Source organism: Thunnus maccoyii, chromosome 15 (genome assembly GCF_910596095.1).
Source record: "Thunnus maccoyii chromosome 15, fThuMac1.1, whole genome shotgun sequence".
In the NCBI taxonomy this organism is placed as follows: domain Eukaryota; kingdom Metazoa; phylum Chordata; class Actinopteri; order Scombriformes; family Scombridae; genus Thunnus; species Thunnus maccoyii.
In genome coordinates this window covers 1,749,147-1,776,157 of record NC_056547.1, presented here as the reverse complement: position 1 = coordinate 1,776,157, position 27,011 = coordinate 1,749,147, and the positions used below count along the sequence as shown (strand labels likewise).

The 27,011-nt window shown below is 39.6% G+C and overlaps 1 protein-coding gene and 3 gene segments (V, D, J or C); 2 read left to right on the top strand and 2 right to left on the bottom strand.

Annotated features, from left to right (window-relative positions):
* The window catches only part of LOC121913208, an 899,212-nt gene that overhangs the window by 721,106 nt on the left and 151,095 nt on the right, over positions 1–27,011 (bottom strand).
* Positions 1–27,011, top strand: part of LOC121913212 — a 747,540-nt gene that overhangs the window by 580,037 nt on the left and 140,492 nt on the right.
* Positions 1–27,011, bottom strand: part of LOC121913210 — a 756,822-nt gene that overhangs the window by 592,795 nt on the left and 137,016 nt on the right.
* Positions 1–27,011, top strand: part of LOC121913129 (glutamate receptor ionotropic, kainate 5-like) — a 104,126-nt gene that overhangs the window by 34,118 nt on the left and 42,997 nt on the right. For both annotated transcript variants that reach the window (XM_042435805.1, XM_042435804.1), the window contains exons 6-11: positions 181–234; positions 8,428–8,589; positions 15,082–15,234; positions 19,897–20,001; positions 24,085–24,192; positions 24,270–24,473. In XM_042435805.1, the coding sequence (XP_042291739.1) occupies positions 181–234; positions 8,428–8,589; positions 15,082–15,234; positions 19,897–20,001; positions 24,085–24,192; positions 24,270–24,473 (786 nt within the window). The remainder of the gene's footprint in view (positions 1–180; positions 235–8,427; positions 8,590–15,081; positions 15,235–19,896; positions 20,002–24,084; positions 24,193–24,269; positions 24,474–27,011) is intronic.

The window sequence follows — 27,011 nt, the reverse complement described above, 5'->3', positions numbered from 1 at the left end:
TTTTTTTTCATCTTTTTTAATAAACAGTGATTCATGTTTCTTCAGAGAAAGTCTGAGGATGTGTTCTTCCTGTCTCAAAGCACTGACTCTTTCTTCTTCTTCTTCTTCTTCTTCTTCTTCTTCTTCTTCCTCTTCTTCTTCTTCTTCTTCTGCTGCTGCTTCTCCTCTGGTGACGTCCAGGCGAGCGAGCTGGGGATGACATCGGCTTTCTACAAGTACATCCTCACCACCATGGTAAGAGCCTTCGTCTTCTACAGCCCGCCAGGAAACATCTTCATCTTCATCTGCCATTAAACTGCACTTCTCTGTTCTATTGATGATGAAGACAATGATCCTCGTCTCTCTCTCTCTCTCTGTCCAAATAGAGCTTTTATCTTCTTTTATAAACCTCGTCTTTCATCTTCTCCTTTCGCTTTATTTATTTTCCTTTCACTTTTCCTCCGTCAGCCGCTTCCTCTTGTCTCACTCCTCCTCTTCATCATGTTTAGTTTCTTTTCTCTCTCTCCTTGTTAGCTTTGAATTCTTTACTTTTTCTAATTTTTCTATAAACTCCTCTCTGTCTCACCTCATTTTCTTTCCTTTTCGTTCTTCTTCTTGCCTTCTGTCCTCGTCACCTTTGCCGTCTTTTATTCCTTTCCCTCTTCCTCTTGTCTCAACTCCTCCTTTCTCTTCCATCCCATCGTTTTCTTTCCTTCTGTCTTCACTTTTATTTTTATTTTTTCTTCCCCAAACATATACTTTTTTGTTTCCTCCGTCCTGTCTTCTATCCTTCCTTTTCCCTTTTCCTACTTTCCTAAACACCTTCCTCTTTGCTTATGTCACCTTGTTTTTCTTTCCTCTTGATTTTCTGTCTTCTTCTTCTCTTCTCTCGATCACTTCTATTCTTTAATTTCCTTCTGTCTTCTTTTCTTTTCCGTCTTTCTCTTTCCTTTCCTAAACCCTCTCCTCTTCATCGCCTGTCCTTCCTCACATTCACCCTTCCTATCTCATCCTACCTCCATTGTTTTTCAGTGTTTAAACAGCTTACAGGATGTTTTTGGGTCACAGAACCTCATCCCCCACATGTTCCATATATCTCCTCTTTACCCATAATTCCTCCCTGTCTTCTCATCAGAGATACACGCCGGCCTCACCGCCGTCTGTCATCATTATAATCTCTCTGCCCGGTGTCGTGCCCTTGTGGGAAGAGACTTTGCGTGGATAATAACTCGTCTCGATCTCCGCCTCGTCTCTAAAACGCCGCCGTGTCGCAGCCTTTAAGGGAGCGAAACCAAGGACGAAACCGCCGTTCTTCTCCCCTCCTCCTCCTCCTCCTCCTCCTCCTCCTCCTCCTCCTCCCTGCCGAACTCTGGATAGGAACCAAAAGTAAAAATTATTGCCCCACTTCACCACTTCCACACACACCTGCAGCGCTGCGTTCGACCTACCTTTAACTTTGTATTAAACACTCTCTGCTGACTGTGACAAGACGAGAAGGTTTCAGACAGTTGGAAAGTGGTTAAAGTAGAATTTATCACCGATGTTTGAGGTGAGAGAGGATGAAAAACAGAAACAGGAAGTAAGGTGGAAGCTGATCTTTTAACACCACTGTAATCGATACTCTTACATGACGAAACATCCGTTTTCTTCAAAACTAGGAAGTAAAAGAGGCTCAAAAGCTCCACAGAGCTGCAGAGCTGATGAGACTAAACTCTGAACTATAAAACAATTACAAGTTGTTAGAAATCAAAAACATAAATTGACAGAATTTGAAGTAAAAAGTTTGTCTCTTCTGTAAACAAAAGTGAAAACTTTGAATATTAATCTGTCACTCTGTTAACTACTTTATCTTTTGCACTGTAAAATTACTGTAAAATCTCATAATAACATATTAAACAACTTTTTATTTTATTATTAACTGTGTAATTAGATAAGTTTGTCAGTTTCAAGTTTTAATATTTGCTGAACTAATCATGAGTTCAGGCAACTAAACGTCAGTTGGATCATATACTGATTTTAGAAACATTAGCTTATTAGCATACACTTCCCAGCATGCATTGCATTATTCTTCACATTTCCAGCTCTATGTTTATATTCTGGGGCTCTACTGGAATATCTTTACATGATTTCCAGTTAAAAACTCCTTATTTATCTTCTACTGGTCCTTTATGCAGCCCCTCAGTTCAGCCTCTGTCTGAAACAGGTCGTTTTAGCTCCTGTCTCTTTAAGGCCCCGCCTCCTGATGAGCCCACTCTGTTCTGATTGGTCAGCTTTCAGGAAGCTTCCTCCGGCTCCGGAGGCTACATAAACAAACTATAGTAGCAGGATTTCACTTCTTCTTCTCCTTCTTTACTCCAAATGTCAACTTCTCAAATCCATCCGTACATGTTGGAGCTGAACAACACATGGAAACACCTTAGCAACCACCTTAGCAACCACCTTAGCAACCACGTTAGCAACCAAGGCGACAGAAAAGACAGCTGTTTATGGGCATGTGCAACAAGCTGATGTCAGCTTATTGGCAAGGTTAAAAAAATGTTTGAGACAAAGTGTTGAGACCAGGTTGAAGCCCTGACCTTTGACTTGCAGGCAGCATTTCTACATATATTCACCTCAGGTTTTGGAACTTTGACCATGTTTAACATGTGACATCAGAACAGGATATAAATAACATCCACCTTAGCAACCATCTTAGCAACCACCTTAGCAACCAAAGCTACAGAACGGACGGCTGTTTATGGGAATGTACGACAAGCTGACGTCAACTTGTTGGCAAGATAGAAAAAGCTGTTGCAAACGGATCATTCAGAGCAGGTTAGCAACCATCTTAGCAACCACCTTAGCAACCAAGGCAACAAAACAGACAGCTGTTTATGGGCATGTGCAACAAGCTGACATCAGCTTGTTGGCAAGGTAGAAAAAAACGTTGCAAACAGAGTGTTGGGACCAGATTGAAGCCCTGACTTTTGACTGGCAGGCAGCATTTCTTCATATGTTCACCTCAAGTTTCAGAACTTTGACCGTGTTTAGAATCTGACATCAGAACAGGATATAAATAACAGAAAATCACATAAAGCAGAATATGTTTCCTTTAAGGTTGAAAATCCTCCTTAAATCTTTCTTTTTTCTGAAAAGAACATGATGGAGGCCGTTTTATGTCTTCTCTCTGATCAAAACTAAAACAAACCATGATGAAGATCTGTCTGTACTTGAGACACTTCCTGCAGCCTTTATTGTGAAAGACACTTAAGTTACAGGATGTAATATTTAGAGACGTTGCTCAGGAACATTGTAGTGAAGTAAAATCTGTCATGAAATTTAAAGTTTTCTCAACTTTCTTTTTTACATTTATGCATTGTGAGTTTGGATTTATGTTGAATTTCACTCGTTAACTTCTATTTCATGATGTCTCATTACTATAATGTAGATCTAAGATGTAATAACACTGTTGACAAAGCTCTGGGGCCTAAATTAAAGGCCTTGAAATGATTTAAATTACCGGACCTTTAAACAACAGCCAAACTCATGATGTACCATAAATACCAGAGTAGTGACAGTCTGGAGACGTGTTTACTGCTGTAAATGTTTCACTCTGTATAATGAGGGTCAAACCAAACATTAGATTAAGTTCATTAAATTTCAGCTAATTGACTGCACATGTTTCCCCCAGAGTGAGACCATCTGGACCTCCTCCATGTATTTATTAGCAGAAAGCCATCATGTCAGGAAACTCCCAAATATCACATTCATGAACGATTGATATTTATTATGACTTATGAGATCAGGATTAAAGCATGTAGAAGAAGAGGGTTCACTGTACTTCTTATTGTTGCTAGGTAACTACAGGTGGTGCCATCTGAAACATCCATCTGAGAACAAACGATGCAACAATAAAGGTTAAATTCAGGGTGTAGTTTAGTCTTGTTGAATGGGACTCTGGTTGGTCTCAGTCTGCTCGTTTGTGGCGGGAACGTGATCCGACCTCCATCTGACCGACTGTAAGGCTGCAAGTTTGAGTTTTAGCCAGAGAACGAAGCCAGATCCGACCAGGACTTAACAACCGAGCACGTTGTCCTCTTGATATCTGGGCAGATTCTTCAGGACCTTCTTCCTGTGTTTACACATCTGACCAATGAGAGGAGAGAATGCTCTCATCTGGAAAAGAAACTGAAACAAGTTTACCACCAAACACACTCCATATCTTGCTTTTCTATCATCAGATTCAGACTTTTTCTTCAGTATCAACTGTAAAACAGGTGATTGTCGTCTGTCTCCATGGTTACAGTGAAAACAGGAAGTGCTAGCAGCCATATGAGCATTTATCAAGATGTAAACATGTTCTACCGTGTGATATTGAGACATTCGGGGAGATTTATCCTCAATAACTCTCTGTACGTCAGTGCAGGATGAAGCTGACTGATGTTGCTCAGCTGTTATTTTTACCTTCGTGAGCAGATATTGAAGCTCGGCGCAGCAACTTTGCGAAACTCGACTCCTGACAGGAAACTGATGAGTCGTCGAGGTTAGGGAACGTCTCGCCAAACGGCCCGAGAGGAATGTTTTCAGGGAAGGAGGAGGAGGAGGAGGAGGAGGAGAGATGGTTCAGACTGATGACAACGAGCTACGAGGTGAGTTTCAAAAGCCAAAACTCTCTCTTCAGTCTGGGTGAAGTAATCAGTGAGTCACTGATCAATAACCTTATCAAACCTCTGTAGATATATGACGGCCATGTTCTCCTGAATAGAACAGCAGAGGAGATCTAAATCTTACTTATTGCTCTTTGAGACTCACACAAATCTGAGCCGTGTTGGAGGCGTCAGCGCCGAGTTGACCTTGTTCTGCCCTCGTCTGTGACTGAAAACCTGATTCTTTACTAAAGGAAATGGATGAGCGTCGTGTGTAAACTGTGCTGCAGTCACAGCAGCAGCAGCACCGGTGTCCTTCTGGGATGCTGTTGCAGTGTTTCCTCCCTCAGCAGTGCTGGCCCCCCGGTCGCTCCATCTCCTCCAGCCAACTGCTCTTTGTCACGGCTGGCAGGCCTACAGTCTGACAGCATGCTTGGCTGTAGCTGAAATTGATTTGGCAACTGGAAACCCACACCAGCAAACGGTGGTGGTGGCGGCGGCTTCCTGAGAGGCTGCGACGCGGTTCAGTAAATGAGTGTCGGTGAGATTCAGAGGAAAATATATTAACCTCACACACGTGTTGAGCAGCTGGACAGCAAAGGTCTGAATATTCTCAAGATGTCTGATTAAAGCTCAGTGTTGATGGTGATAAAATAATAACCCTCCACCTCAGTCTCTGCAGACTGTTTCTGCAGATCACATAGATTCTGTGCCAGGATGTTTTTACACCAACAGTCAAACGATTATGATGACAGTCCGTCTGTCCAACACTCACACATCAGAGTGACAACCACTAACCAGATTTTTTGCTTCTTAAAGGGGAAATATTATCCTTTTTGTGGTTTTCTGTTATTTATATACTGTTATGATGTTGGATAAACATGGTCAAAGTTCCAATATGATATAGAAATGCTGCCTGCAAGTCTAAACTCAGGGCTTCAACCTTCTTGTGAACAGCTTTTTCTACCTTGCCAACAAGTTGACATCAGCTTGTCGCACATGCCCATAAACAGCGGCCCGTTCTGTAGCTTTTGTTGCTAAGGTGGTTGCTAAGATGGTTGCTAAGGTGGCTGTTATTTATATCCTGTTCTGATGTCACATGTTAAACATGGTCAAAGTTCCAAAACTTGAGGTGAATATATGTAGAAATGCTGCCTGCAAGTCAAAGGTCAGGGCTTCAACCTGGTCTCAACACTTTGTTCCAAATGTTTTTTTTTACCTTGCCAACAAGCTGACATCAGCTCGTTGCACATGCCCATAAAAAGCTGTCTGTTCTGTTGCCTTGGTTGCTAAGGTGGTTGCTAAGGTGGTTGCTAAGGTGTTTCCATGTGTTGTCCACTCTCATATTTCAGATGTTATTCAGTTCCAACATGTACGGATGGATTTGAGAAGTTGACATTTGGAGTAAAGAAGGAGAAAAAGAAGTGAAATCCTGCTACTATAGTTTGTTTACGTAGCCTCCGGAGCCGGAGGAAGCTTCCTGAATAAATATATGAATAAATATAGAGCTGGAGACTCAGGTCTACTTTGTATTCAACCCAACAGGTCAAAGCAGATGGCGTCCACCTAGAGTCTGGTTCTGTTCAAGGTTTCTTCCCATTAAAGGGAAGTTTTTCATTGCTGCTGATGGGTGAATGTTAGGTTAATTAAAGAGTACCGTCTAGACCTGCTCTATGTGAAAAAGTGCCCTGAGATAACTTCTGTTGTGATTTGGTGCTTTATAAATAAAACTGAATTGAATTGAAATGAGCAGAATGTCTCTTTTAATCAGCAGCATAAAAACAAGAACAAAGTACCAGTTCTCCCACACGTGCCTGAAAGACCTTGAAACAGAACCAAACCGAGAACAAAGAGTTCATGAAATCACAAGAAAAATGTACAAACATAAATGAGAAGAGAAAGGAGGGACAGATGAAGGAGACATGATAGAGATTTCTATGACATTAGCTAGAAAGATGATGAATTCTAATGTCCTAATTACACCTTGACCTTTCCTGTATCGCTACCGTCCAGATCATTTCTTTTCAAACGAGAGATCAATCAAAATCTTAAGGTCAGATTTCCATGAAACGTCCTGAGCTTTTTCCTGCCAGAGACGGTGAGCTCGGTCAGCTGGTCGGTCGGCTGGTCGGTCAGTTGGTCGGTCAGCTGGTTGGTCTGTCGGTCGGTCAGTTGGTTGTCAGCTGGTCGGTCAGTTGGTCGGTCAGCTGGTCGGTCAGCTGGTTGGTCAGCTGGTTGTCAGCTGGTCGGTCAGTTGGTCGGTCAGCTGGTCAGTCAGTTGGTTGGTCTGTCGGTCGGTCAGTTGGTTGTCAGCTGGTCGGTCAGTTGGTTGTCAGCTGGTCGGTCAGTTGGTCGGTCAGCTGGTTGGTCAGCTGGTTGGTCAGCTGGTTGTCAGCTGGTTGGTCAGCTGGTTGTCAGCTGGTTTTGGTTATTGCAGATGAAATGTTAGCATGAAATGTTAGCATGTTAGCATTTAGCTCAAAGCAGCGCTGTACATACATACAGCCTCACAGAGCTTAGCTGTAAACTCTTATGATGACAGTATTTGGGTCGGTTACATCACATCACATTAATAATAAATCGCTTTTAAAAACAAAAAGGCTCGTGTCAGCTATGTAATATTCAAGTAGTAAATATATTACTCATCACACTTTATTGTTTTTGCAGCGAATGAAGCCGACGTCACTTCTCATACTGAACAGAAACAAATAAAAACCTCCTGCGACAGACGTCACATCATCATATCTGCTCATTGATAAGCAGGAGGAGCTGCCGCCTCGTCTTCTGAGGATTTTTTTTCCAGCTGTTCCCTCATCTGTTTTTCTTCTTCTTTTGCTGAGATTTCAGCAGCTGTAACGCTGCTTCCTACACATGCAGGTTTCCCCCTCGTTCATTTCAGCCGCATGTTGCATTGTGGGACGAGAAATCATCTGTATTTAGTCTGTAAACTGAAATGAACACACTAAATACTGCTTGGAATTAATATGTATTAACAGACCGAAAATGAACCGACTTCAAGCTTTTTCCAGCTTCTCCAATGTGAAGATTTGCTGCTTTTTTTGTTGTAAATTGTAATTTTGCAGGTTTTTAACTGTTGTTCAAACCAAACAAGGAGTTTGAAGGCGTCACTTCGGGTTCTGGAAACTTTTATATATTTAAAGGTTTAATCAGGAAGTGACTGTTTAGATCAATCAGATCACAGTAATCATTAGTTGCAGCCTGAAGTTGAAAAGAGAAAATAAAAGCAGAATTATGAATGCAGCACATTGAGACTGAAGCAGCAGGTGAAGTGTTTGGTTTGATTCAGTCGTCTGAATCTGAAGGTTTTGGCGTTTTTACACTTCACAGCCGAAGCGAAATGTTTCATTGTCAGCATCTGCCGGCGAGCGAACACGAACCCCTCGGAGGGCCGAGCGGCGGTTTGATTCTGGTTTGTTTCAGCAGCAGAACTCAGCGTGACACCGACTCGCCTTCAAGGACTATTTGAAGTTCTTTGAAAATTCCCCAGCGTTTGATGTCCATCTTTTTCTTTTTCTTTTTTTTTTTAAAAACCTTTTTTCTCTCTGTTGCTCTGCTCTGCATTTAAAAAATTGAACTTGACGTTGTGCAGTCTGCAGAAGAAAAACCCCCCAATCAAGCCCTTGGTTTGTCTCTGTCTTCCTCTTCCTTCTGCTTTTCTTTCATCTTTCACTCGTTCAGGATTTTCTACCCGCTGCGATCTTAAACTGACTTTGTTTCTGCGTCTCACAGCCGCTGCGTTCTGAACTAACTGTTACATGACGTAACACTTCCTCCTCCCCCCTTCTTCTTCTTCCGTCTCCAGGACTTCCCTCTGCTCCAGCTGAATGACGTGGTGGACGATCAGTCCAACATCTTGGGCTTCTCCATGCTGAACAGCAGCCATCCCTTCTACCTGGAGTTCATCAGGAGCCTCAACCTGTCCTGGAAGGAAGGATGTGACATCAGCCCGTATCCCGGACCAGCGGTGAGACACATTTACACACATTTATACAACAAATATCAAGATCAATGACACATTACAGACCGGTGGGGCCTCAAGTACCAGGCGGGGGCCCCCGAAATTAAGGTTGATAAATATGTCATGATAATTACCACATTATTAGTTATGGACAGGCCCACCGTTGGTTTTTTCATTGTATATCCAAAAATCCAATAAAATTGCAGTTGAATCAGTGCATCATTAATATTAATATGAAATCACAGCTGTGTCATTTTTGTTTAATGTAGACTTGTTTTATTTGTATGTCAGCTCTTTGACCTTTGGCTGGATTGGAGCACTGGAGCCCATCACGGGACTCGACTCAGGGCCCCCATGACCAGTTATGGTTATTAGCAGTGGCCTTGTGTTTCTGACAGTATGTTGTGTTGACTAACTGACAGCTCATATGTTGTTATTATGAAAAATATTGATTACAGCTTTAAACTAATACCAAGATGATTCATGTTGGTCCAGAAGAAACAAAGTTGTGTCTATTTGCAGTTCTTCATCATTACTAGAGGAGCTGCAATGATTACTGATTACTCAATCAATAGAAAAGTAATCGCTATTACTAAACTGTCGTTTTGAGTCAAAGTTTAAGAAAAAATATCCAAATTGTCTGATTCCAGTTTCTCACATGTGAATATTTTCAGGTTTCTTTCATCCTCTGTGACACTAAACTGAATATATTTGAGTTGTGGACAAAACAAAACATCATCAGGACGTCGTCTCGGTGTTTGAGAAACACTGATCAACATTTTTCATCAATTTCTGACATTTTATAGGCAAAGCAAGTTTATTTGTACAGCACATTTCAACAACAAGGTAATTCAAAGTGATTTACACGGAGCATAAAAGGCATCAAAACAGAATATAAAAGCAACACAAAGTAAAAAGACATAAAAACAATTAAAAAGTATTAAATTTGGAAATAAAAAGAAGCCAAAAGGGAATAAGACAGATAAAACAAGAGAATAAAAGTCACAAACAACTAATCGATTAATTAAGAAAATAACCAACAGATTAATCGATAATGAATATAATCATAAGTTTCAGCTCTACTCGTTACACACAGCGTGTCTGTCTGTTGTGACCAGTTCAACCAGTATGTGATGTTTGTTTTCCTTGTTTTATTTGAATAGTTTTAAAGGCCTACAGATGTAAAATCATCCAGTAATTCACAAGAAAATAAAATGAATATAAAAACAGGTTTTTTTTCTGCTTTAGATAAGGACGCAGATACATCATGATGACATACTGGTTTCTATATCTTGTGATAATGAGAGAAGTCAATCATCATTTCCAGATAACAAGCTTAAAATATAAATATGAGCAACACTTCTTATCAATATAATTTATGTTTTAAAGTGTTTTATGTCTTCATCCTCTCCATCTCTCTGCTGCTCTGTAATGAACCGACTCATCAGGATGAATCGATTCCTCTGAGTCGTTTGTCTGGTTTGCAGCTCAGATATCAGCAGAGCAAATAACACCTGAGCAGACGACTTAGATAAAGATAATAATAATGACAACAGAGTTCGCCTCAATCACCTGAAGACGCCATCATCACTCCACAGAAACATCCTGCGGGGGTTTATTACTCAGATTTATTCACTTACGGTGCTCGAGAGGAGCCATAAATACGGTTGTTTTGATTGTAATGAAGTGTATGATTGTGATGATTACGGCCGTCAGCGACAGATGAAGAGTTTCGCTCTGAAAACATCTTTTAAACTTTGGATTCTCCTTTAATTTCTCGTTAAAGACGGTTGGTGTTATTTTATCTGGACAGTAGAGACTCTTTTAATTAGAGATGTAACGATTAGTCTATCAACTATTTTGATAATTGGTTAATAGTTACAGATCACTGGTTCCAGCTTATTAAATATGAAGATTTTATGCTTTTCTCTGTCATATATTAACAAAGCAAAACTTTATTTATATAGTATATTTCATTCCAGGTGGAAACACATCACAGAGCTGCCAGGAAAGTTACAGCCACAAAAACAATGTAAATAATACACAAAATAATAATAATAACAGGCAGTTTTTTACTACTTTTTGACATTTTAAAGACAAAACAATCAGTCAATTAATCCTTAAGATAATTGGCAGATTGGTTGAAAATAAAAATAATCATTAGTAACAGCTGAAGCCCCAATCAAGAGTTTCCAGCAGAGAAAATATAGAACTCAAATTTTTTAATTGTATATAAGTTGAAGTCTTCAGATGTCTTGTTCTCCTCATAGACTATAAAATATGGACGTCGTTACCGTGACGTCACTCGTTGGTTTCTGAAGAGCGGTTTTGAAGCTCAAAGTGAGCCGCTCCGGCCGTCGCCATCTTGGCAGTGCATGACCCGAATGGCTGAAACAAGCCACCTAGCGGCTGGCGGACCTGTCACTCAAAGCAGCCATGTCCTTCATTATGTATAACTTTATGACTTAATAAAACTTAAACGGGTGAGTTATAAAAAAAATTCACCCCCCGTACAGTTGTCATGAAAGAGGAAATTAGCTTTAAAGACCAAAACCGTTGTTTGTACCAGACTGTAAACATGTTTATTTCTGCTGTAAAGTTGGGCATTTTAACATGGGGGTCTATGGGGATTGATTCACTTTTGGAGTCTCAAGTGGCCGTTCAAGGAACTGCAGTTTTTGGCACTTCCACATTGGCTTCATTTTACAGCCCCGGAGATTGCCGCTTGGTTTTGTTCAACCATTGACTGTTTATAAAGATGGACATCATGACAGCTCAGCAAAAGTGAAGCCAGAACATCTGGATCGCCCCCTGCTGGCTGCTGCAGTACAGGTCATAAGCCCCGCCTCCTTCATGTTAACGGATGGGACATAAATCAAACTAAAAAATCAAAGCACACGTCAAAATTTTTTCCCAAAGATAATTTTTGTCATTTTAAGTCGTTCTTAACATGCTGATATTTGTCCAGATAATCATTTTTCTGATAAGTTTGTTTTTAATTAGTTTTTAAAAGGAAAGATATAAAAAGGGGGCGTGATGTCATGATTGACAGCTGTGACAGCCGCTCTCAAACCTCCGTCAGGCAGCAGGACGGCTGAGTGGGCGTGTCCTGTGGGCCATCATTTGCAGCCAGAGTCTGCAAGCAAGATGGCCTGCAAGGAGATATTTGGCAGGAAGTGGCAACGCGTCGTCCATATTTATATACAGTCTATGTGTTCGACCAGCTGTCCAAAACCTAAAATATTCAGTTTACCGTCATGTTCGACAAAGAAAAGCATCAAATCTTGAGACTTGAGAAGCTGAAACCAGAGAATTTCTGGCATTTTTGCTTAAAAAAAAGCAACTAAAACGATTCATTCATCAAAATATTGCAGATTAATATTTCATCAATCAACTAAGCGATTAATTGACTACTTATTGCAGCTCTACACTTCATAAAACAGGTCTTGCAGCTCAGGAACTTAACATGAAGAATTAAGTCAGGACCTTTCTGAGAAAACAATTAATGAGAAAACATTATAATACAGTTTTTATCTTGGAGTAAGAAACCAAAAAATCATTTTGGTACCAACTCATGATCTCAAGAGAGCGGTCTGATATCTGGAGATAAAGAGATAATTAAGTCGTGAGCAAACAGCTGCAGAGTGAGAGCTCCCAATTATTTTTCCATCTCTATCTTCCCTCTTCTATCTTCCTCTCTTCAAACTGTAATTAGTTACCGTCATCCAGCCCCGAAACTATCGACTCGGAGCGAACTCCAAATCACACTCAGTCATACATCCATCTTTTTTTATCAGCCGTCGACAGACTGTGCAGCTCTGCCTCCGTACAATTTGTCTGATTCCCTCTGAGTGTCAGTTTGACTGACAACTGACCAAACAGACCAGAACGTCAGACTCTGATAGGATCACCGAGCCGTATGAACGCCGCTGATAGCAGGAGAGCTTTAGTTTGTCTCCTTGCTGGTATCGTTCCTCGTTCCCGACAACACAAACAAGCACATAAACACTGTATTTCATAAAACACATCAAGGAATAAAATCATGTGTTTGGGAGCCAAAATTATCCATGAATCATGACCTCTTCATGACCTGAAGAGGACACAAACTTACATGTAAAGACACAAGAAGCCACATTTTCACTGTAATATTTACAGCAGGAATAAAGCTGCTTTACACTGTTACCTTTAAGCTGTTGTTTCATCAGCAGTGCAATAATACAATATATGAAGTGCAATACAACCTGCAGGATTATAGTTTTTATTCATTGCCATAGTCTGTATAAATTAGGGATGTGCAAAGATCCCAGTATTTGTATCTGTATTTGTTGAGGCAGCAAAATTTTTTGTATTTGTATTCAAATAAAATTGGAAAGAGGCTTAGAAATCCTGTTTTTGTTTTTATTACGCTGTTAATTTTAGAAAATTAAAGTGTTACAATAAGTATTCATGAATAAACTACCTTATGGAGGAGGTCCCCACTAGCAGTGTACCCAAATACAAATACATTATTCGGCAAAGCACAAATAGTGGGTTTTATACGAATATTTGTTTCATACGAATATTTTAAAAATTATTTGTTGGGGGTGTTCCCCAGAGATAAAGCTGAACTACTGACACGAGTGAATTGCTCTCAAGAGACTCTCCATAACCTGTTGTTCCACTTCTCCTTTCCACAAAGTTAGGTTGTAGAAAATAGGCAATAAATGAAAAGTGCAAAGCACGAATCACCTTTGAAGTTCCTCCCTATATGTAACACGCTGTGTTGTCTCTGTGTTATGGGTGTATAAATAGGTAGAGGTCTGTCTGCAATGAGTCGATGAGTAAAGTTTTAGCTCAGTAGTCAGCGCAGTCGTCTATGATCTGAGACTCCAGTTAGAGACCCGGTGTGTGGACCTCCTTCATAAGGTAGTTTATTCATGAGGACTTATTGTAACACTTTAATTTTCTAAAATTAACAGCGTAATAAATACAAAAACAGGATTTTTAAGCCTCTTTCCACTTTTATTCAAATACAAATACAGATACAAATAATTTTGCTGCCTCAACAAATACAGATACAAATACAAATACTGGACTCTCTGCACATCCCTGGTCCCCACACTGGAGTCTCCCAGATCATAGACGACTGCGCTGACTACTGAACTAAAACTCATCACCTCATTGCAGACAGACCTCTACCTATTTATACACCCATAACACAGAGACAACACAGCGTGTTACATGTAGAAGAACTTCAAAGGCGATTCGTGCTTTGCATTTCTCATTTATTGCCTATATTCAGTTTATTGTCATATCTGCCAAAGGAAAACATTAAATCATCACATCTGAGAAGCTAAAACCAGTTAATTTCTGGCATTATGCTTAAAAAAAAAACGACTAAGCACGGTGACATCACTAAAAGGAAGAAAACGAGGGGAAATGAGTGAATTTAATGTTATTTTACAACAGTTGGAGAGCAGATATTACAGCAACACTCATCTGAGTGTAAAATTTAATAACCAGAGAGGCGAGTTTCAAACCCCAAAACTGCTGCTGAACAAAAGCCAAAAGCCCTAAAGGATAATTAACTTTATTAAAAAACTTATTTTCAGTCTTTTTTTCCATCATTTCTATCAGTAATAATAATTTTGTATTCACCAAGTTGATGTCAGAGATCTGAGAACACTAGAGAGAAGAAACATGAGCAACATCGAACAAGAAACCTGCGTGAGAACAACTACAGTAAATACGGTAAACTGGGTAAAATAGGGATGTGCAGAGATCCCAGTATTTGTATTTGTATCTGTATTTGTTGAGGCAGCAAAATTATTTGTATTTGTATTTGTATTCGAATAAAAGTGGAAAGAGGCTTAAAATCCTGTTTTTGTATTTATTACGCTGTTAATTTTAGAAAGTAAAGTGTTACAATCAGTGTTCATGAATAAACTACCTTATGAAGGAGGTCCCCATACTGGGTCTCTAACTGGAGTCTCCCAGATCATAGACGACTGCGCTGATTACTGAGCTAAAACTGAGCACTTTGTGTGTGTCAGTAGCTCAGCTTTATCTCTGGGGAACACCCCCAACACCAGGAGTGATGTCAAAATAAGGAAATGTGCGTCATGTAGCAGGTGGATGTGACTCCCCTCGTTGAAACCTGCTGATAGACATCACAGCGGAGCAGAGGAGAGACACCGAGATAGTGATGTAACTGACCTCCACGCTGGTATTTGACATGTTTTGGGTTTTTTCCCCAAAAACAAATCTTTTTTTAAAATATTTGTATAAAACAAATATTCATATAAAACCCACTATTTGTGCTTTGCCGAATAATGTATTTGTATTCGGGCACACCTCTAGTATAAATATGGCGTTTATATCTATAATTCTATTGTATTATATTTGCTCTTTGTTTGTAGATGCTGCTGCTGTCTCATGTTGTTTTGTTGTTCTCTGTATATGACAATAAAAACCTTGAACCTGGTTTTTCATCGTGTTTTTCGTTGTTTGTTGTTCCAGCTGTCGTCGGCGCTGATGTTCGACGGCGTCCACGTGGTCGTGGGCGCCGTGCGGGAGCTGAACCGCAGTCAGGAGATCGGAGTGAAGCCGCTGAGCTGCACCTCCCCGCTCATCTGGCAGCACGGAACCAGCCTCATGAACTACCTGCGCATGGTACTACACTAGTGCACACACACACACACACACACACACATACACATGGGTGTGTAATGAAAGCTGGATATGTTCTGGTTTATCTCAGCGGTCAGTTTTCCCAACAGAGCTTCATTATAAAAGAGACGTCTGTAAAACTGTTGAGGTCATTTATTTATTTATATTTAGTCTTTTTTAAAACAAGAAAATAACTTTAAAATTTAAATCAGTTTGACTTCTAAATGAGCTCCACGGAACAAGGTGATTGTTATACGTATTATTGATCATAACGATGGCCAAAGCGTAAAACCTCCTATCAGCAGAACTTTCTGATTGGTGGATTTCACTTTGGATGATGAGAACAATGAAGGCTGCTCATATTCAGTCTGTCTGTGAGATAATCCCGCCCTTCGTCGTGACAGAAAAGTCACACAACAAAACAAAAACACAACTCAGAGTCCCTGGATGTGTAGAGAGGCTACAGCACGAGTTACACAATCACTGAACATTCATTTCCAGCAGACGAGGAAGCAAATACACTGAATTTAAGGAATTCTGACTCTAGTATACTACAATGTAGTAACTATTACATTTACTACATCTTTTTACCTGAAAACAGACTTAATTTCATTTGTAATTTAATTTTAATTATTAACTTAATTTAGAGCATCGTTTTGTAGAACCTCTTCCAACTTGCACCAGGTGCAAAAGCTCCTATCTGCACTTTGTGAGGCATTAATATCTATAACACATAATATAATAATATAGTCCAAAAACAGTGTGTTATATGTTGGGTGTCCTTCACAAATAACATTCTGCAAGAAAACAAGTTTTTTTTAGTTTTCTCAAAAAAGTGCATTTTTCAGATCGGAGGTTTTGCTCTTCAGCCGTCGATATATAGATTATTATGGACATCAATCTGCACCAGAACAAGACAAAAAGAAGGTTAAACATGACTGAGACTCACTAGAAACCAGAATGTATATGTATGTATATGTAAACATACTTGGTCAATAAAGCTGATTCTATTTTTAAAAAAAACGTTCATAGTTAATCAGAATTATGAGATAAAAAGTCTAAATTGTTGTCACACTGAATTTTAAACTGGTAATATTTGTTCAGAGCCTAAAAAAAGCTGTTTTCATGTGTAAGAAACCAGTAAAAGTGACGGTTGGATTCTTCTTCCTTCCTTTCTTCACCTCCATGTTCATTTAAAATCTGCTCTTCTCTCTCTCTCTCTCTCTCTCTCTCTCTTCCTCCTTCCATATTGTTTTTGTTGCTCTCAGTGCATCACTTCATCATCTCTACACTGTTGTTGGCAGCAACCAGAGACCTCTCTCTCTCTCTCTCTCTCTCTCTCTCTCTCTCTCTCTCTCTATCCGTCTCTCTCGCCACAGAGGTTTCGGGATGTAATTCATCTTGAGTCACGCACACACACACATTCATTCATACTGTATGCGCACTCAATTACACATAACTCACATAAACTCAGACACAAAATGCACACTCGACTGCACAAATATCACACAGCCTCACACTCGTTTTCACAGTCCTACAAACACACACACACACACACACACACGCTGTTGTTCATCTCACAGCTTCATCACTGATCTGATGAACTGTCTGTCTGCGTCTCTTCTAATATGAATTTTCATTCTCAGTGAATAAATGTTTCCTCTGTTGTGTCATCAAACTACAGAATCCGCTGCATCAGGTCCTGAACACTAACAGCACCATTCACTTTTAAAATCTTATTTATGATGGGATGTTTTTTTACATAAAACACCTTCTTGTAGACATGAGAGATACTTCATGACAAGCAGCTGCTTCAGAGCTGCAGATAAAGATTATTTTCATAATTGATTAACCTGCAGATTCATCATTTAATCACTTTGTCAACAAAGTGACTGAAATAGAGTCAAAGTGTGACCAACAGTCCAAAAGTCAAAGATATGAAGTTTACTATATTTACATTTATACTTACATACTTAAAGCTATAATATGTAATTATTCCACATTAAAATGTCTAAAAACAACTAGACCTATGTTATATATGTTGTTGAGTTGTGTACTTACATTATCCCAAATGTTTCCAACAATGTTCAAACTCAGAGAAATCTGTAATTTAATCAAAGTAACGGACCGTTTCATTTGGTCGCCTGTCGATGGCGTCATACCTCCTCTACCAAAGAGTAAACACGCACAAGATGCATACGGCGGTGCTGTGTTTGTCCGCTACAATGGCGTCTACCAAAGAGTAACTTACACACATACAAGATAATACATCGGTGTTGTGGTTGTTCCACACAAACTGTTATAAATGGACTTTTATTCAGTTTTAAGCCACATTTTCATGATAAATTTAGGTGGTTTTTAACTATATCTTTTAGCCGGAAGAAGGATTTTAGTCATTGGACGTCTGGATCTTAAATTATCAGAGAAATAAACTGGGCAAACGTTAGCAGCAGCTCGGCTAACAGCCCCTCCAGGAAGTCCGGTGGTCACCAAACATCGTCGGAGAAATATTGATTGTTTTAGGTGAAACAGCTTTAATTAGTATTTTAACGATTTTAATCTGCGTGTACGTTTGTTTTTGGAGAGGAGGAGACCTCTGCGGATAATTTGGCTCCTGGGAGAAACCGACCGAACGTCTGGATCTAAAGTTATAAGAGAAATAAACTGAACAAGTGTTAGCAGCAGCTCAGCTAACAGCCCGTACCGGACGTCCGGTGGTCGTCGAACATCATTGGAGAAACACTGATTTTTTAGGTGAAACAGCTTTATTCAGTGTTTTTACCTGTAATCTCCGGGTCCGTTTGTTCTGGAGAGGAGGAGACCTCTGCGGGTAAAAACATCCTGAACGATGAACACTGGAGTAATCCTATCCCGGTGAAGCTGGTTGTTTAACAACGAAGACAACAACTCCCATGATCCCTTGCTACTTCACACCGTCATCACACTCCGTCTGTTGTTATTGTTTGATTGAGACCCCTAGAGGCTGAAATTACATATTGTGCGTTTAACGAAGAAAAGCTTTAAATTGTCAAATTTTAGTAGCTGAAACCAACAAATTTTTGCATTTCCTGCCTAAAAGATGACTAAAAGGATTATTCGATTATCAAAATTGTTGCCAATTAATTGTGTGTTGACTTATAATTAGTTGACTAATTGTTGCAGCTTGTTATTGTTAATAACTGCATGTATCAGGTTGATTTTCATACTTGTGCTACAGCTGCCCGACATCCTTCGCTTGTCTGGCTCAAGATTTTCAGACAGGTTACAAATAACTTTATGTTGAACCAACTTGTTTGTTTTTTACAGTGTATTGTCAGCGTGTTGGTTGATTTGAGAAAGGACCGACTCCTAAGTACCGTTTAACCTTTTATCTCAAATTGTATCATTAAAAGCTTGTACAAGGACCTTTTCTGTTTGAAAAATCGCAGTCAGCCAGCGCTGCTACTCTGCAACCAACAACCAATCACAGTATAAGAGGACACAGAATGAATATGATTGGTTACTATAGTTGGGGAGCTCTCCCTTCGTTGGTGCACAGGCTGGTCCCAGCCTCTTGGCACGTGATTCCTCCAATCAGGTTGTGAGGAAGAAGATTACACATCTGGATTTCACACCTGGGTTCAGCTCCCAGTTTCTATGCCAGATGTATGTCGTTCTGATCTCCTGGCCCTGCTGATTCCTGCCTGAATGTAAATCTCTTCCTGCTCTGCTGCAGACGATGCTTGACCCTCTTTGATCCGTCCCTGAATGGTGAACCCCCTTCTCCCTCCCTCACTTATCACTGTCTTCTTTGTTTTCTCCCATTTGTCTTCTGATCACTAATGATCAGACAGTTAGTAACACCTTCTAGGTGATTAATTACAAAGGTAGAAGAAAACAAGGTAATAATAAAAGTATTGAAATGTAATATAAATCATCTAGTATCCATATAAAACATCTAATTTCAAAACCTAACATTTCATCCTAACAGTATTTGCCAAGGTTTTTATCTTGGGACTGTTTTTTTTTTATTTATTTTTTTGCTGGAAAATGTTGATGTCACTATATTTAAAGGAAAATGTCACAGCAGCATTTAAAACCACAAAATATTACAGCAAAATCTAATCATTGTTCACTACTGGGAGGAAAGTAGTAGAAGAAAAAGTTAATCTTTGATGAAATTTGACATTATTTTGTGCTGTTGTTCAGCACCAAGTCATCTTGACAGTGTTGACCTTTCAGGGAAAGAAGAGTTGGAGGACATTATTGTAGTTTATTAGCTGTGTTGCACCTTTAACTTTTATTTAACCTCCTCTGCTGGAATATAAACTGCTCCACAAAAGAAACAGAGATTTTAAGACACTTATGAGACAGAAGTCGGTGGTACAAATACTTCTTTTGTTAAATTTTGGGAACTTATTATCCCAGTAGCGACTCTTTGTTGAATGAAATTATGTAAAATCCAGAGAATAAAAAGCCAGGAGGAGTAAACGGCTGCATACAGCGAAAATAGAAATAAGCTCCGGGAGTCATTGTGACTGAATATCAGTAGTATGTTTATCACTCGTTTGCATTTTACAGTTAGTTTAGTCATGATATCTGTAACCAAATATGTGACTGAAGGTGTGAGATTAATTTTTAAAGGAGGCAGTTTACAACCTTTTTTCTTTCTGTGTGTCTCATCAGGTGGAGTATGACGGTCTGACGGGTCACATAGAGTTCAACAGCAAAGGCCAGAGGACCAATTACACCCTGAAGATCCTGGAGAAACACCCTGGGGGCCATAAAGAGGTCAGAGGTCAAATGGGTCAAGTGAGAGTCAGACAGGCCGGAGGTTAAACTAGCTGCCGCACCTGAAGTGTCATTTTAATCTGATTGAAGCACATGAGGGAAGATTTAAAGTGACAGAAGAACAAGATGATAAATAAAAGAAATATCTTGAATAATAGACATACAGAAGTATATTTTTTTCATTCTTGTGCCTTGAATCAGCTGCTGACCTCTAAGATTGTTCTTGAGACCTTCAGGTTGGGAACCACTGATCCCAGTACTCAATATGCCAGTTGACAGGTTTTTCTCCACCGGTCGTAGCTCCACAGTAAGCAGATCTCTCATTGGTCCGTCAATGAAATCGATACAAACAGATTTAACCCACGAGTGCTTTATGACCTCAGACAAACAGTCAAAGGTCAGAGTTCAGCTGAGATCACAGAAAGGTCAAACGGGTTCATAAACCGGAGGGTTAAGTACGCTGTAAAAAATAATGTGGCGGAGCTCATTTAAGATTGATTTATGGGATGTTGTTAATACAGCTAAATTCACCGAAATAAGTCCAGCGTAGAATCTCTTCATTACCTCCAGCGAGGAGCTGAGTTAGTGGAGGTTTCCTCTAGCACCACCCAGAGGCCACAACGTCAACAACAACGTCAACAACCTACATCTGTAATCTGCTGTCTTCAGTTATCAGAAGCTGATTTACATTTTATCTTTTAACCTTTTAGTTGAAGCATTTTAAACAGATCAGATATTAACACAACAGTGCTAGAACTACAACTAACGATTATTTTCATTAACAATTTATCTGGTAATTATTTGCTTGATTAATCAGTTATTAAAATAGTTGCCAGTTAATTTGTTGTTGATCGACTACTCGTTGCAGCTGTGGTGCTCATATAAAAACATTAACATTCTGGAGATAAACTGGTCATAAAACGGGAACAAACCAGCTTTCTCACTTTACAGTCAGGAACTTATTCTTAAATGAATAGTTCAACATTTTGGGAAGGAAACGTCTCAGCTGTCTGGCCGAGAGTTGCTGCAAATATCTGTCCATTAAAAATAAAGCTACCGTCAGCAGCCGGTTAGCTTAGCTTAGCTTAGCTTAGCTTAGCTTAGCTTAGCTTAGCACAGCAACTGGAAACAGAGGGAAACAGCTAGCAGCACCTCTAAAACTCATGTTATACCTTGTTTGTTTAATCCATACAAAAACAGATGTGTATAAAAACAACAATTAACTGTTTAACAGAGTTTATGTGTTGAATTATTTCATGGCTGGAAGCAGAAACCCGACCAAGAAACAGTCTGACGACACAAACTGTTGTTTTTACTCAGTTTTTATGTGGAATAAGATACAATATTTGAATAATTAGTGAGCCATAAATGTGCTGCTAGGTGTAGGACTTTGTTACCTCTGGACAGAGCAAAGCTAAGTGTTTCCCTCTGTTTCCAGTGTTTATGCTAAGCTAAGCTAACCGGCTGCTAGCTCTAGCTACATATTTACCGTACAGGCATGAGAGTGACATCAATCTTCTCATCTAACTCTCAGCAAGAAAGCAAAAAGGCAAATTTTCAAAAATGTTGATCTCCTCCTTTTAAGCATAAACATTTTATGGCTTTTTATGGTTTTAGAACAGGATTCATAAACCAAAACAAAAAGTCAAACTTTAGTTAAACTGTGTGATGAGAAGTCATGGAAAATAAATGGAAATGGTCTTTTGTATTGGAGACACAGTCAAAATGAGGCGTAAAAAAGCTTGAAAAAAATGTGTTTATTGGTAAACAAGTTAGGAAAAAAGATAATGATATTGATGAGAGGAAGTGGCCATGATTTAAAGGAGGAGAAATTGGTAAAATGCCCGAAATTTGTAGATGAGTTTTCACAACACGAAGGGAGTGGAGGAAGGATCTGACAACACGACATGCTAACAGCTAATAAACACACACATAAAACAAGAGGTCAGGTGAGGTCATGGAGATCTGATGGAGGTGCTGTGAGGTCAGCAGATGGGCGTTTTTTGTGCTGCAGGATGTATTTATGACCTTATTTAACCCGCTGAATGAGCCGGGAGGAGCCAGATCCTCCCTCATTGATTTTAGCATCGATTCTGCAGCGAAGATTATTCAGCTTCCTCTGTCTGTTTCCTTTTATCCCTCCGTTAGTTTCCCTCCTTCTTGTTCTTCTCTCTCACTGATATTTAACTTTGTATAATTCATTCTTCTTGTGCCCTTTATCATCCACCTCCAACCTTTTTTTTTTTCTCAGAGAAACATCTAGGACATTTTAAATCATACAATGCAGACACAGTAGCTATGTGTTAAATCAGGGCCCTGCCACCTTCCAGGGGGTTCAAAAGGAAAAGAAACTTCTGGTTTCAGAGTAGGATGTTGCCCAAATTCCTCTTTTCCATCTTAAGTTAGCGTGTATCCATCATCACAGCTTCTACTTTTCTTGCCACTGACGCTTTACGGATGAGATCCAGGAACTAAATTTGCACAAATTTGCCAAGTTCAGGTACTTTCAGGGGCTTTCAGCAGTGCTGTCGACCGTGACGGGTAAAGAAACTGTCATCACATCACAACAAGTACGACTACAACAAACATCTGGCGTCTGGATAAAATAGGAAGACAACAAACAGTCAGGAGAACAAGCAGGGAAAAATGAAAAAGATGCAAAGATGCAAACTGAAAAACTATGAGATGGTTTTACAGTTGGGGTAGGAATCTCTGGGAATCTCTGGGAATCTTTGGGAATCTCATGATTTGATTCAGAATCGATTATCAATTGAATGAATAAAAAATGAGGCACAGTTTTTTGTCTCTTACTCCAGAACACTGTGCCAAACCATTAACTGGTGGGTAAGGGGAGGGGGGGTTATGTCTCTGCTGCACCGTTAGCGCCGAAGCTCCAGCCATCACTGTCCAGGACGGTGAGCAGCTGCAGGGTTTTCCAGGTGAAACAGACTGTGCACTGAGTTCTTTTCTTCGCCCCACCAGTCTAAGTCGTTTTAGTTCTGTAGTGTGAATTTGTCAGCCGGTCTCGTTTGTTACTGCTGGAGATCGCTAACGTTAGTCTCAGGGTGATGGCATAGAAAATATTCACAGTATATTTCATGTTTGTCTCACAAAGGTTATTATTTAGTAAATAAATAAAAAGGAAAAAGTTCCAAACCGCTGCTATTTCTGAAGATGAACTACAAGATAACTCTATCGTGTGCACGGTGTCGACTGTCCAGATGCTGCGCTGCCCTCGCTGTTGGGTTCCACCTTTTTCATTCCGCCAACATCACGTTATTATAACATTTAGAAAATCTGTTTTTGATCCAGGCCCGCTTGAAGAATAAGATATTGTACTCTACAATATATTGAGAGAATTCTTCGACAGAGAAGAAGAAGCAGTCTTCCTCCTCCAGGAGGGTTGATTGGTCCTTTCTGGCTAACAGTCAGTCAGTTCAACCTATAGAACAAAAATAATTCATGTTTCCATGTTTATTCACTTTCACAGATGTCACTGACGTGACCTTCTATCAACATTCAGAACTAATGTGACATTTTTAAACAATGCTGTGACCAGTTCTTGAGGTCACATTACACTTCTATCTCATGAATAATCGCTCCGTTTCCTGTTCACATCTATCAAAGCGCTTCAACCCTGTGTTTCCTGTTTCATGTCCCTTTTACGTTGGATGGAAACGTAATGTGTCTGCGCCTTTAAGAGGTTTTGCTATATCATAGGAGGGTCGTTTTAGGCATTTTAAGAAACGACCAATCCTGTTGGGGACTTTTTCATTGGTCCACTTCATGTGCTGGATTCACCTGGGACGTATGACCACCTGAACACAATATTTCCTGACATTATGAGTTGATGTAAGAGGCTTGAATGCACCATGAACCTGTCATTCAGTGTATTATGGGCTCCAAATATGGGTCACAGAAAGCTACAAATCTCATCTACACTGGAGTCATCTCAGAGTTTTTCAGTCTGTTATGACATGTTTGGTCTTGAAATGTTGACTTTGACACTGCCAGTAAAGCATCACCCTTTCCTCTCCTTCCTCTCTCTCTTTGTCCTCCTCCTCCTCCCTCTCGGATGGACAGATTGGTACCTGGTACTCCAACAACACGTTGGCTATGAACTCTACTTCCCTGGACCTCAACGCGTCAGAGACGCTGGCCAACAAGACACTAATCGTCACCACGATACTGGTAAGAACATCAGTCATATTTGTACTTAAACTACCCTCAAAGCAGCTGCTGTATGTTGTCACTTCCTTCCCCGACAGGAAAACCCGTACGTGATGCGTAAGTCCAACTACCAGGACTTCCATGGTAACGACCAGTACGAGGGTTTCTGCGTGGACATGCTGCGGGAGCTGGCGGACATCTTGAAGTTCAACTTCAGGATCAAGCTGGTGGACGACGGGCTGTACGGAGCCCCGGAGCCCAACGGCAGCTGGACCGGCATGGTGGGAGAGCTGATCAACAGGGTGAGTGGACGAAGATTTACCTTTTTATTGTCCTCAGGGAGTTAATACATTTTTGGATTTAGAGGTTTTGGACAAGGTTCAAAATGCTGCTTTTAAATGAAACTAATGAGGTTGTATGTAAGTCCAGTAAATGATATACTTGGTATAAGGTTTGAGAACAGTGTTGCTTTGTTCTACATACAAGAAAAGAGTCAACAACAAAACAAATTCATAAAATATCTTTATAAAGTTATCTCCATGGGCTCAGATGTTCTTAAAAATATCCACCTTCATCACAACATGTGAGCTCATAACTCGGGTCCACCTGAGACATCATGAGAACATGTTTGAAACTATTTTATCTTTTAACATTAACTTACTGTTTGGAAACTTTAATGATACAAGAAAGGAACATTAGAGATTATAATTACAGGGAAGCACCAGATTCTGTGTGTTTGTCTTTTATCACCAGTAAATACATGAATAAAAACACATTATTAATATTTTTTATAATTAAAAACAATCATAATAGATATCAAACACAGGCACTTTGGCAGTCCAGGATCACCAAAACACAACAATAGTAATGAGCCATAAAAAAATAATATAATAATAGTAATTTATTATTATTGTCATAGCAATTTCCTGTGACTTTCTGCTAACTAACAGATACGCATCACTAATGTTTCATCATAAGATTATTTCCATCGTTTTATTTCCTTTTCTCCTCATTTTGTTCCAATTTTCAGGGTCTGACAGACACTAAACACCAAAAAAGTTTCAAATTAAATTGTAGAATTGAATCCGTTGAACCTCCTTATGCCTCTTAATCCAACTAAAAGTGCAAATTGTCCTTCTGCATTTTATAATCACTTGTTACTTTATGTCTTCTAAAGTCATTCTGTTGATGTCTTGTTTACCGAGTATATATATATATAACGGTGCCTGATGTGACTCATGTTGATGTTGTCAGGGAAACACTTCCAACAGTTTAATTTTATCACAACCTGAAAAACAGTTCACACTTTTAACGAAGTTTAACTCAACTTTGATCAACACATCACTGAAATCCATAAAGTTGCCCAGCAGAGACTCCACATCATCCGCTAACTCAGAGCACCTCCTGTCGTTAGTCTACAGAAGCACAATCCAACCCGTCCTGCTGTATTCTGCAAACTCTGGACAAAAAGCCGATGCATCTCCATCACTGAAGGGTTCTGGAGAAATACAATTTACTGAGCTTTTGACAATTTTAGATTATTCTCAAATTTGTGCCTAGTTTATAAAATTTGAAATGGTTTGTCCTCCTGCACTTTGTGACTTTGTGTACATTCGCTCAGTAAGTTCTATTAGATCCTCCAGAATATCCTCTATAGATTGGACCATTTCATCACACTGCATTTGGACAATCAGCTTTCTGTGTGAAAGCCACGACTCAGTAGAACGTCTACCTGATGATATGAAGAGCTGCAGTTCAATCAATACATTAAAGCAAACAAATTAAAAAATCAACTAAAGATGAATCAGCTGTGTGACCACTGAGTCTAGTTTACCTTATTAATTTTTAATTGACATTGTGGGTGTATGTGATGTGCTGTTGTGTGTAGCTTTGTATTTCCTATGGTGTGTTCTTTGTGGGGTTTTTTTTGTTTGTTTGTTTTGCTTTGTACTGTTTGTTGTTGTGCTGTTGTATGTTTTGATTGTAATGGACCTACGGATGCAAATTAGCTTCAAGCTAACTTCGGTGCAGTGCATCATTTATGCTTAATACTGCACACTGTCCTGTTCAATAAATCAAACCTGGCATTTAACATGTTAGTCATCTGCAACCAAAACCTACCAGCATCACACATCCTGCCTCCATCATCATCCTCTCCCCTTCATCCGATCCCTCAGACATGAATGACAGACGTAGATACAAGACTCTAAAGTGGAGAAAAGCTCGTTTTGGCTCAAGTTTTGTCACTTCTGCCAAACAGCAGCGAGCAAACAGCCTCCCTGCAAAGCATAAATAGTGGGCTTTTTACGAATATTTGTTTCATACAAATATTTCAAAAATTATTTGTTTTCAGGAAGAAAAATAATCCATGTCAAATACCAGCGTGCAGGTCGGTTACATCACTGTCTCAGTGTCTCTCCTCTGCTCCGCTGTGACGTCTATCAGCAGGTCTCAGTGAGGGGAGTCACATCCACCTGCTGCATGACGCACATTCCCTAATTTGGGCATCACTCCTGGAGTTGTGAGTGTTCCCCAGAGATAAAGCTGAACATACACTTCATGAACACTTATTGTAACTTTAATTTTCTAAAATTAAAAGCGTAATAAAAACAAAAACAGGATTTTTAAGCCTCTTTCCACTTTTATTCGAATACAAATACAAATAATTTTGCTGCCTCAACAAATACAGATACAAATACAAATACAAATACTGGGCTCTCTGCACATCCCCAGTGTGCAGATACATGTATATGTGTTGGGATACAGGCGGGGAATAAGAATATGAATATATATATGAATATGGGGAATATGAACAGTTAAAAGACAATAAAGTGCGAGTA